This window comes from Indicator indicator, chromosome Z (genome assembly GCF_027791375.1).
Source record: "Indicator indicator isolate 239-I01 chromosome Z, UM_Iind_1.1, whole genome shotgun sequence".
Taxonomy (NCBI): Eukaryota; Metazoa; Chordata; class Aves; order Piciformes; family Indicatoridae; genus Indicator; species Indicator indicator.
This window is the reverse complement of record NC_072053.1, coordinates 16749752-16762299: the sequence shown is the minus strand read 5'-3', so window position 1 is coordinate 16762299 and position 12548 is coordinate 16749752. Positions and strand designations below refer to the sequence as shown.

The 12548-nt window shown below is 41.2% G+C and overlaps 1 protein-coding gene across 32 annotated transcripts in view; it reads right to left on the bottom strand.

The window, feature by feature from the left end:
- CELF4 (CUGBP Elav-like family member 4) overlaps positions 1-12548 on the bottom strand; it is a 745900-nt gene that overhangs the window by 96787 nt on the left and 636565 nt on the right. For 8 of the 32 annotated variants that reach the window (XM_054397278.1, XM_054397286.1, XM_054397300.1 and 5 more), the window contains exon 5: positions 11947-11959. The exons of 18 other annotated variants lie outside the window; for them this stretch is intronic. In XM_054397278.1, the coding sequence (XP_054253253.1) occupies positions 11947-11959 (13 nt within the window). Of the gene's footprint in view, positions 1-2011; positions 2024-11946; positions 11960-12548 lie in introns of all 32 variants that reach the window. 6 more of the 32 variants (XM_054397311.1, XM_054397284.1, XM_054397298.1 and 3 more) reach the window with 1 other exon arrangement.

The following is a 12548-nucleotide window of genomic DNA, read 5'->3' as shown; positions in this document are numbered from 1 at the left end:
AAGTCCCAAAGAAGAATGAGAGCTGGAGAGATCAGTAAGTAGAGGGGAAAAGAGTCACAATTATGAAGAGTATTCATGCAAGAGGAAAAACAGGACAGTTTTTCCTTTTCTCACTTCAATAGCTTTTTCCTGGAAGCACAATTAATTGTAGTGAATGCATTCAGAAATTTCTGTTCACAAGCAATGTGAACAGAAGTAATGTAAGACAATTCAGCTTCCCTGAATGTTTTTCTGATCTAGCAGTAAAGCCCAGTTCCATTTGGGATGACATTTATTTAGCATACGTAATGTTAACCAAAATAAAGTGAAGGGAGGTGCACTGAATCCTGCTTTGACTCTTCCACTCTTTAACTATTGGTTTGCTCTGATTTGTTACAGCTACAAGAAAAGAAGATCCATCCCTGGGTGATTTGGTGGTCGCATCATACAGCTTGTCTGAGTGGAAGCTAGGACCCAGATATGAAAGCCATGAAGATTTTTTAGCAAGCTTCCCTGAATTTTAGTAAAGACACTGAAAGTTTGCCCATCAATAACTCATTCACAAGTAAGATACAACTGTTTGTCCCCAGTTCCCTTGGTACCAGTCTTACATTCAAGAGAAGGTCTTTATCTCTGTTTCTGCTATTAAATAAGAGAGTAGTTCTGAGAAAAATCTCTTTGTTTTTATTTTTTGATCTCCCCATCTGCAATCCAGGGGAATTTTGACTTTTGTTATTTTGATATCCAATTCTGAGAGAACATGCTATCACACAGCAAGGACAGCAAAGCTATAACACTGCTCTAGCATATACTAGTTCAGATATTGCACAAGTAATGTTGTGTGGTAGTATTGATCCCAATTCAGATCTAGAAAAACTGTGACAGTGTGGTTAAAGAGGAATATAGCCCGTAACAGTCTCTGGGAATTGCAACTGTTTGCCTTGCAGCACAACCCAGTAGAAAGCACTGTACGTTCCTCTAGATCTGTTTTTCCCTACGGTGCTTTCAGAGCACTAGACTGTAATCCTGACTTCAGAGAGCTCTGCAGAGGCTGCTTAAATTATACTCAAGCAGAAGATTTGGAGCTGAGTTCAGTCAGAAAATATGTGTGTATGTCTGTATGTTTGCATATGGATGCGTGCAGTGTGTGGGTGTGATTCTCTAAATATGAGGCAAAGTGCCTATCAGAGAGAATAGACCTTAAAAGAGTTTTCTGAGCTGTAAGTGAGAAATCAAAGCTACAAAGAAAAAAATAAAGCACAAAGACAACCTTCCCACCACAACCAGAAACTCAAATTAAAAAGCAATTGAGTGCAAGAAGAAAAAAGTTGTGGAAATATAGGGATAAACAACATTTGTTGTGAAATATCTCCCTCATTCCTATCCCCAAGTGATAAGAAAATAAGCTGCATGACAGAGGAACTTCAGGTTGGATTCAGGCAAGAGAAACATTTTTAAGTCAGGCTTCATTTGATGTTAGCTTGAGTTTCATTATTAAATGCACTGGGTAATGATACTGCTGTTGTGACTCTCCAGCTCCATGCATTTCCACGCCTTCATGGAGATGCATACGGGAGTCAGAAAGGCAGTGGTTCCAAATTCACAGTATCACAGTATCACAGTATATTAGAGGTTGGAAGCGACCTCAAGAGATCATTGGGTTCAAACCCCCTGTCAGAGCAGGATCACTTAGGGTAGTCCACACAGGTAGGTTTTGAAAGCCTCTGGAGAAGCAGATTCCACAACCTCCCTAGGCAGCCTGTTCCAGTGCTCTGAGGTAGCTGATGGTTGTCAAACAATGCCAATACAAATGTGAGACTTTCAATCAATAGGTACAACAGCAGAAGTGATGGGTACCTATCATGGGAAGAGAAAAACCAGCAGAGGTATTTAAAATGCCAGAGAGAATGTAAGAAAGTATTTTTGACTTTTCTTTGGTGTAGCTGAGGTCAATGTCTTATCTCTGTTCTCATCACAAAGTGAGTCCTTAGAAATCTTCCTGCGGTGCCAGATCCAGCCTGGCACTGAGCACTACTTGGAGGTCCTGAAAGATATCAGAATGGAGACTGCTGCTGATTTACTTCCTTGCTACTGTTTGGGTGAGAAGTAAGGTAGGAAACGGGGAATGATCGAAAGGAGTGGGGAGAGAAAAAGAAAGGGGTAAGAAAAGATAATAAGAAAGCCCCTACTGCCCTCTGCCATTGTGCTGTTCACCAGAAAGTTCCCTACAGAATTACATTGTCGTCTTGCAGGAAAGCATGTAATAACTGAAAATACAGTGTCAAAAGGAATTTTTCAGGCTTTGACAGCTCATAAATTACAGTTCGTTGACTTCTTCCTGGGTCTAGATTTAAATTAATAAGCAGGCAGATATATATTTCTTTTGCTTCTTTCTCCTGAGCAGTAGCAGTTGTGGAAGTGATGCGGTTTTTCACGTCTCCAACTCTCCCTCCCCTCCCTTCCTCCCTTACAAGTAATTTCACCTCAATGCATATCAACACAAGTCACACTCAAACCCCGGGGCATGGCAGAGTGGTCCTCCTGATGTGACCTCTCCCTGGCACAGAAGCAAGGAAAGCAAAGACAAAGACATTCACTGTTGCCTGTAGCAAATGGTGTCTTTACAAAACCAAGCCCTTTTGGAGGAAGAATTTGGCAGGAAATGGTCATAGGCAGTAAAGGTCAGAAATGCTTGGGTAAGTTGATGATGGCTTTGGCATCTGGAGGGAAAGTAAGCAAAAATGAACAGATCTGCTGTCTAAATAAATCAAAATGGGATGAGACGGCCTTGGATGAACAAATTTGCATTGCCCTTTCTGTGAAAATATAGGTGCCTACCTGTAGTGGGAATAAAGGTGATTTAAATGTATGTATAGCTGGATAGATAGTTGCATATAGTGGCAAACAGACTAGACAGGAGATTGTATCTCTGGGAGGTAGTCATGCTTTTAAGGGGAATGGATATTGTTATTTTGCTGCTAGGAAAAAATATCTGGGAGGATGGAATTTTGTACACCACTTGCAATGCTCTGGTGAACAGAAATGCTCAGCACTGTTCTGTCTGCATAAGTCTGGAGTTATCTGGTGGTGCATAAGAGTACAGGAGGTAGCTGCAGTGCTGGAGAAGACTTGTCATTCTTTTGTATGGTGACGCATTGAAGATTCTGGGGCAGGACAACTGGAGCTGTTGCTCTGCACTTACAAGGAGCTCAGCCTTTCTCAACGACAGCTGTGAAAGTCCTAGGAGGGTGTGGATTTGCAACGCGTAGGTAGTAAAATGCGTCAAGTGCTTTTGAGTCCTGCACTTTGAAAAGGTCTCATGTAAAAAGGGGTTATTAATAGTATTAGCATTTCCCAATACAAGTTGCAGTCTGCAGCCACTAAGAAGCTAGAGTGAATACTGAATTGTGTGTTTGGCAGCTCCTGTGAAAAGCAGTCCAGAACACATTTTTGGAAGAACAGCAATGACTCAGAGCTGGGAGATGAACACTTCCCTTGTTTGCCATAGTAACACAATGAAAGGGAGCAATAAGCTCATTCAGAAGGAACATGGCTGCCCTTACAGAGGTGTGTGAAGGGACAAGTGTAATAATCACACATTTGACTCATCCGAAAGATCTTTCAGCTCTCACTACTGGCTGCATTAGTGCTAGTGCTGAAAGGTGGTCACATCGCTCTGAGAAAGCAGCTCCTTGTGAAACACCATGGACTGTGTTACCTGTTGACTGAGCAGTCCCTCTGAAATGCAGGGTGAGAGTAGAAGTCAGAAAAGGGAGTGATGGGCTCTGAGGGTCTTGCTCAAGCTGAACACAGATTCAGCAGGACAGCTAGCAGTCCCAGATGTTTGTTCTGCAGGGAGGCCTTCTGTGCAGGGACACAAGGATGTTTCTCAGTGACTGACTTCACTGTGAAATGGCTAACCACTGTGATGTTCAAGAGGATCTCTGAGTGCTCCTGATGTGGGCTCTGGTGCAATGACTTCAACGAGGCAGGAGGGCCAGAAACTCCATTTCACTTCATCCAGGAGGGAAATAACCTATTTAGTGCTCAAAGCTTCTCGCTCTGCAGTTATCTAAGCCCCAAATTTGACTGTTTAAAGGGCAGTGCTGTTTGGATATGCTGATGTCTTGAATGGGAAAGCACTGTGACTAGGTGCTTAACTCCATTAGCGGTGTCTAATTTAATGAAAACTGTATCTGGGAAAGACAATTATTTACAATACATCGTTCAGTACTGACTACCTGGCAATGGTGATTTCTGTCTTTGTGGGTAGGGAAGATGGTTCACAAGTGCTGCCATCTGCATTTCAGATGATGATTTTTGCATCAATGGACAACTATCACAGCCTTACAGATACCTGTACCAGCACTAGTTTAACTAGAGTTACCAGAAAGAAAGCGTAATGAGTTCTAAGTAATTAAGTGGGATTCACAAACCCACTGAAGGCCTTTCTCCATGTCTTACAGACCACCACAGACCACAGCAGTGGAAAACCTCTTTCAGTGAATAGATATCACCACCATGTCCTTTTGTTTTAATTTCAATTTACAGCTATTTCCCATCAGCTTTTTCTCCTGGCCCCTCACTTGAACTATCTAATCTGTTATGCCCCTACAGCCCTCTGAACCTTACTCTGATGAATACTTACTAGCAATCCCCAGCTTTATGATTTGCAAAACAGCATTTTGCAGAGGACGCAAAGGCAGAAGTGACAGAGAAATAAGCCAACCTTTCAATCCATTTATCAAAGCCCTTGAAGTTCCCATTTCAAGGAAACAATCAGAAACAGAGAGCATAAAAATTGAATATAAAATCCAGGGCATTTTAAATAAATGGAAAGGTTGAAAACAAAGCCAGATCCCTGAATGATAATAAGAGAAAATCAGTCCCAAGAACTGTTGATGTTGGATGGATCTTCGTTATTAGGATGAGACAATCAAATAAACTGACAAAAGAAAACCACAGAAATAGAATGTTTATTAATTTCCTTTTACTGTTTTCTTAGTTGAATGCTTTGCTTTGCAAAGTGCAAGAAAAATAGATCTAATATTATACAGTAGCCAAGTGAGACCAAATTAATCACACTCAATGGGTCAGCCTGCCTTTAACTATGCACTGTTGAGCTGCACCTGTATTCCCTTGGCAAAGAGAGCATTAGTTGGCAAAACTCATCCTGAAGTCGTTGAAGACTGGTCAGCATCTATGAACCACTCCACGCTTGATTGGAAATGGCAGTTAAAACAACAACTAGGCAAGAACCTCACAACTAAACTTTGAACAAAGAAGTCAAGGACTGATAATTTGCTGCTGTTAGACTGTCTCCTGGCTAAGGAGAAGTTGTTTTTATGATAGTTGTCTGGCATAATTATTTTCAGGCATAGAAACATTTCAATAACGAAGCTCAGAAGGCATGATTTTTGAGCTGAGATCTCATCTGTTTAGGTGTTCACAGCATGTGTCATGATCATGTCACAGATTCTGGCTCACCAAACCAATGAGACCTTTAAAAGGTCATATTCTTCCATGTCTGTGAAATCTGTGAGGTTTCCTGCATCTTATTCTGAAAAGTTTGATGCAGATTCTTCTAATGAAAAGTGGTACTGGAAGCAGAACCATAGGTCATGTCTTCTGCTCATTAAATGTTACAGATCCATGCTAAAATGAGGCATGGATGGAGACAGCCCAGACCTCTTCTGGCAAGGGAACCAGTTAAATGTGAGGCAGAAAATTCATTTCCCAATGAAGGGATGAAGGGAGGATTTGTGAAAGAGCTTATAGGGAATGAAGACTATTTCAAAAACAGTTGAGTACCAAACTGCCTCATGCTGTACAGGAAATCTCAGATGCTTTTTTATTATTGTTCTCATAATACTGATCACAGTCTCAAAGCCAAGAGCCACCATCTTTTTCAGCAGCTTCAGAGGTGATCTTCTCTTTCTCCTCATTTGCATAGCCTTCTAATTTCCTTTGTAATCCTCATCATTTGCATATTTTCCCTCTTTGCTGCCAGTGTTTGAGGTTGTGATGTCTATGCTCAGTTCCCTGCACACAAGTGTATGGTATCTCGATGATCTGAAAGGTCTCTTCCAACCAAAGTGATTCTATGATGATGCCCTGAGTGTCACAGCTGACAGTGTTTTCCTGTGATGGCCTCAGCCAAGCAACTGAAAAGTGAAGAAATGAAGTAGCCTGAGCTCCTTTTTACTTTTTGGTTTCAGGTCCTCTGAGTCAGGTCTATAGAAAGCAGGAGTACATTACACTGCCTGTCTTGTGACTAGGTAGAGGACTGCTATGCCCAGGGTGCTTAATCTGACATCTCTCACCATCATGAAATGTACTAATTGGGGTTTTGTGGGGGGGATTTTTTTTATTTAATGGTCCTCTAGAACACAGAACCTCCATGATGATCAGGGGCTGATGAGTTAAGGATATGGGGAATTAGGCTCAGCTGGACATCTCTGCCAAGGGCTACAATAGCTTATTATAGTCTGTACAGTATTTCCAGCAAAATGCTTTGAAATAATAAAGCACCTTCTGTGTGAGGGACAGGGAACTCTTTACCATCAAGAAGGCAATATGGTAAAGAAAGCAGGAAGCTTTTAACCCCTGTCATTCATCTGTCTGCTTCTTAAACCAAGGCCCAGAAAATCTCCCCCTCTAGGTGACGGGATGCCTTTGCCATGACATAGCCCCAACAGCTCCTCACTCCATTAGAACTGAAGTACTGGATTGTCTCTGTTTGTGTGTGTGTATGTTTGCGTGCATTCAAACCCAATCTGGCACCACCTACTCATCAACCCTTTGATAACCAAATTAAAAACCCCAACACTTCCCCCCACCAGCTTGTACTGAGGTCCTACCAACACCCTACTTCCTTACCCTGCAATGCAGAATAAGCTATTTGCTTTGGCATGTGGAGCAAAAGAGTTTTCTCTGATAGTTTTTATTCCACAAGGACTAGCTGTTTCTGAGACTTGGGAAGAGACAAAATATCTATCTCAGGAAATAAAAGTCAATGTCTAATTCAGGAAAACTGGCAAGGAACTGGTTTAGTGTAGGGCTATGTTAAAACTGCCTTCTGCTTCTTTAGGAGCACCTGGTGCTTCTGAAAGCTTGAGTGAAAGCAGGCTACAAGTTTTGATTTCTGTTTTCTTTAACCACTGTTGGTTTAACTATTTCACATAATGTTCCTATCTTCAATACTCTTCTGAGAGGTTTCTGCAATCTAACTAAGCGTGTACGATTTGAAATGCATTCTGGTTCTTCTGGATATGGCTCTGGGGCTCTGGCCCATCAAAGGCAAGGCAGCAATATCTATGTGCTAGGGAAGAAAAAAAAAAGCCACAGAGCTCTGAACATCAACTGACATAAAATGCACAATCCCAAAGATCTTAGTGAGGTGTGACTAAAGCAGGAAAAGGAGTATTGGAAAGAAAGAAAACGAGAGAGAGGAAAAATAGAAGAATTAATGTGAAGGGGGGAATTTTGCAGCAGTCACTCCTGCATTTCTTTTTTAATATGATGACAAGCAGCGTGAAGATATCCGTGTCTGTTACAGCCAACATACAGAACAAGGTCAGGGAACAACTGGTTCTTTAATCCCCTTGCTGTTCTACTGGTCCATTGATTCAGGGTCAGATTCTGCAGAGGCTGAGGGCTGCCTACATTTAGTAATTTGTTGGCTGTGCAGAATGAAAAAAAACTCCCTTCTTTCCAGAAAACATAGGAAGAATGTTTGGAAACATACTGATTTGTGGTGTTTTTCCCCAGTTTCATAGAGTCAGCCTCACTGACTCATGGGGTCACTGGGGAGTAAGAGTTTGCAGAGAAACCAGATATTTACACAAGGCCTTGAAGAACGCAGATGCAACAGCTATGCAGCAGGGTCCAAGAACATTTTTTTTATAACCTCAGTCAAATTGAGATATGCTCCAGTGCTGTGAATAGGAAGGTGCTCTTGTATTTATTAGCAATAAATTCAGGTGAGTTGTCATGTAACTCTTGTACTGTATTGTTTCTCCACACGCACGCAGACATGGGCTGATGCTGCCATCTTGTAAAGACACTGGAAGGTTTATGCGTGTTGCAGCACACTGGTTTCCATTGAACAGATCTCGCACATTGTGCTGGGTGAAGGCAATTTCCCCCCTCTGTCTTGCAGGGTCAGAACCTATTAGCGTAGTCCTTCCTACCTCCCCTGAGGGCAGGATAGATTGTAATGTAGCCAAGGACTGATCTTGCCATGCAGTATCATTGGGGGTGACACAGCTGAGCTCCTGATGAGATGTTTGCTGACATGTGTCATGAAGGATCATGACATGCTTCCCTACATACCCAGGTGAATTGTGGGTATGCCAAAGGAGGTGGGGGGCTTGTAATATTTTCTAATATAGCATTTAAGACTAAAAAGAGTGAGTTGAGGCAGAACAAGACAAATTAATGTAGGATGACAACTGCCTTAAGGGATATCAGATGTCCAGAGATAATCTAAAGAATTCTTCACCCAAAGACTCCAGTATAAATCTGTATGTATGTATGTATGTATAAATCTAAATATACATACCTACCTCTGTGTGTGCGTGTGCATGTAAAGGCAGGTTGTCAGCTGGTACTCCACGTGGTAAAGGTCCACTAAAGTAGGGAAGGTATATGAAGATGCTTAAACATTCATTACCTGCTCTCTTACTGTATGTGTTGAGTTGAGCACACTGAGTACATTCCGTTTGTGTATATAAGTGAGGGCATGTGTAAATGTTCTTTTTATTCTCTCTTGGATATAGAAATTTTTCAAATGTGAGAAAAATAGGCACAGATTAGGAAGAGAGTTTGTGAGCACAGATGTAGCAGATATCTGAAGTGTATTTATAAGCATCGAGATGGAAGAATTGAATTAATTGATTCATAAAGATTTGACGGCATGCTAGACAGATTGAGCAAGAAAACTTTCTCTGAATGTCTACTTGGAACTGAAGAACTGTCTTAAAAGAAAGGAGATGGAAATTAAACACAATACAACTAACATGCAAAATTATGGAATAGCTAGTATAAGCAGATAAGAGCTGGTAAATGTATATGGGCTTCATATTATCAATTCCCACTGTTCTTTGAAGTCAGTTTAGAAGCATTGAGATGATTATAGACTACTCAGTATTGCAGAAGCCATCACTGTTTATCTGTAAAAAGTGTGACATATCTTCCTTCATCCAATAACTCAGTACAGTTACACAGTTAGGGTAAGTCAGTACACTAGCCCATTTACACTGTGGTAGACACCTATATTGGGTCAGCTGCGTCAACATCTTCATCCCTTGCTATGCTGTCAAAGATCTCCATTGATTGCAATGGGAACATTGTCTCCTCATCCTCATGCAGACACCCACATCTGGAAACTAATAGTATAGGTGTCTTGATCTGGAGTTCTGTTATACTGCTCAAACAAGACATCCTCTATTTCAGTGTAATAATCCTTCACCTGCCAGGGCAAGGAGTATTACTAGGGTCTGCAAAACAGGATTCAGCTTTTTAATATCGCATCAGACATCTAAATGTCAGTACATCAATCTCATGTCCCTTCACAGTCAGCAGAGGTATTCATGCCTCCAAAGGCTAATTCATTCCATCAGCACTGTTATCTAAGATTGGGCAAACTGCTCTGGGCAAGTACCCATCTCTTTCAACTAAGTATGAAGTTCAAACAATGGCTTTAGACTTAACAGTTAATATTTAGATGGCTAAATTTAGGCAAGGTCAATCCTGTTCATAACAGATAAATTAAACACATGTAATTCTTGGTCCCTGAAGGTGCCTCCAGGTATGTTCTTGATGGAAATGGTACATATATATATATCATAGCTTATCTGATTGATCAGAAACTACCAACACAGCTGGAATAGCCATTATCAAATAAAAACAAGGATTTTATTTGTGATAAAATCTATAGAAGAAAGATGTTCAAAATATGAGTCTTAATAACAATCTAATGGTTTGATGAAAACATAATCTGCGTGCACATAGTACATAAGGAGAAAAACAAATTAAAAGGAATTGGGAAAAAATATTTGCAAAGTATTCACCGTTAAAAAATATGTAACTTCACGCAGCTTCCTTAGACAAAGAACAAAAGGAGTAAAAAACGTGGCAATAGCCAGCAAGACTCAGCAGGTCCTAAGGTTTCATGATAATTTAGAGAGATAATGTTTTGCATGTATGCATCAGGTCTCACCTGATGATCTCAAAGCACTTTGTAAATATATATGCATTAATTAATCTTCACAGTAGCTCTGTGAGGTAAGCATTGTAAATGTAATTATCTTCATTTTACAGAGGGTGAACTTGAGACTCAGAACACTGAAATAACTCCCCCAAGTTCACACTATGAATCTGCAGCACTGTAGTGACTGGAACCCAGAGGTCCTGCTGCCTCTTCTCTTTGATTACCCAAATGACAAAAATAGTTTTGCTTACAATAACAACAGATTCTCCACATGGACATGGAGAAAAGAGCTACTCTGGGATTTCACACTTTCTTGTTGGCAAAGCATTTCCCACCCTTTGAATAGGGGATGTGGTAAAGGTGCACACTTTTATTTATTTTTAATATGCTCATTTGTATCTGCATCGTTACCATTGGAGAAACGTTATCAGTAGACACTTTTGGTTAGCAGGAACCCCAATAGCAAACATGGTCAATTATGGTAGTTGTTCTCTGCTTAAAAGGGTGATTTCCTTAACAAGCAGTTCTTAGAAAGGCTCAGACAGCAATGACAGTTCCTGCACATCTTTCATCTTCGTTTAGTGTGGCATTCCTGTTCTATCTTGTAAACAATCTGTGGTTGTCTCCACCAGGGAGAAACATAGTTTGGTATAATGTCGGCCTGAGCTGAAACTTAGAAAACTGAGCTTGCCATGAAGGAGAGGGTCTCTCAGGTGCCCACATTTGGATTTTTCAACCTACTTCTACCTTAAGAAAAAGTCATCCTGCCAACACATAAATAGCAGTGAACAAAAAGGGATGATACATGGCAGAGGAGGTAACAAGTGGTAATCACAGAATCACAGAATGTCAGGGGCTGGAAGGGACCTCTAAAGATCATCTAATCCAATCCCCTTGTCAGAGAAGGATCACCTATACCAGGTCACACAGGAACTCTTCCAGGCAGGTCTTGAATATCTCCAGAGAGGGAGACTCCACAACCACCCTGGGCAGCCTGTTCCAGTGTTCTGCCACTCTCAAAGTGACAAATTCTTTTCTCCTGTTTCCATGGAACTTTCTGTGCATCATCTTCCACCCATTGCCCCTTGTCCTGTCATTGGGCATCACCAAGAAGAGGCTAACTCCATCCTCTTGGCACTCAGCCTTTGCATATTTATGGACATTAATGAGGTCGCCCCTTAGTCTCTTCTTCTCCATGCTGAAGACCCCCAGCTCCCTCAGTCTCTCCTCATAAAGAAGATGTTCCAATCCCTTAATCATCTTTGTGGCTCTGCACTGGACTCTTTCAAGAAGTTCCCTGTCCTTTGTGAACTATGGGGCCCAGAACTGGACACAATATTACAGATGCAGCCTCACCAGGGCAGAGTAGAGGGGGAGGAGAACCTCTCTTGATCTACTAACCACAGGCCTTCTAACACACCCCAGAATGGCATTGGCCGCCTTAGTCACAAGAGCACATTGCTGGCTCATGGTCAACATCTTGTTCATTAGGATCCCCAGGTCCTTTTCCCCTTCACTGCTCTCCAGCAGGACAGTCCCCAACCTATATTGATACATGGGATTGCTCTTTCCCAGGTGCAAGACTCTGCATTTGCCCTTGTTGTATTATATTTAATTTCTCCCTGCCCAGCTCTCTAGCCTAAGTCTTGCTGAATGGCAGCACAAACTTCTGGTGTGTCAGCCACTCTACCCAGTAATGTTTATGTGGTGGAGGCATATGGGCTGTTAGAGCTAAGGGGCTTCTGCAGGGATACTTGGTGGTCTCTTCTTAAAATAATAAAGGTACATCATAGGTTGGATGATACATTTTAAAAGCATTTAAAGAGGAACTGATCTATTGTTTTAATCTAAATTAAATTCCTTCATATTACTCCACTCAATTTGATCCTTCTCTGTTCTGCTTTGTTCCTTACAAGGAGCTCATCTCCACGGGTTACATTTGTTTACAGTGATCTGTATTCCAACAATGTGTCTTGATTTTTATTTTGGGCAATAATTAACTATATTTATATATTGCATTACTGTGTTCTACTGCCCTGTGAGTTGGAAAGGTATTTTTACACATAAAATCCCAGTTATGTCCCTAAAGATCTATGCTGGATCTGCATATTTATCTGGAAATTCTGAAGGTTCGTGCTCTTTCAGGCTATTTCCAGTATATTCATGTCAAATAGTATTAGACTACACCCATTTCTTTCAGTACATGGTAGATCAACCTCCATAAGAATGTTTTAATATTTTCCTTTCTGATATGGCAAAGACCAAGAAAAAAATGTGTCCCACAAGGATTTTGTAAGGGTCATCACATAGGGGCATTTTGGGCTCATGTCAAAGGCCAGTTAGTTCCTTCCTCACT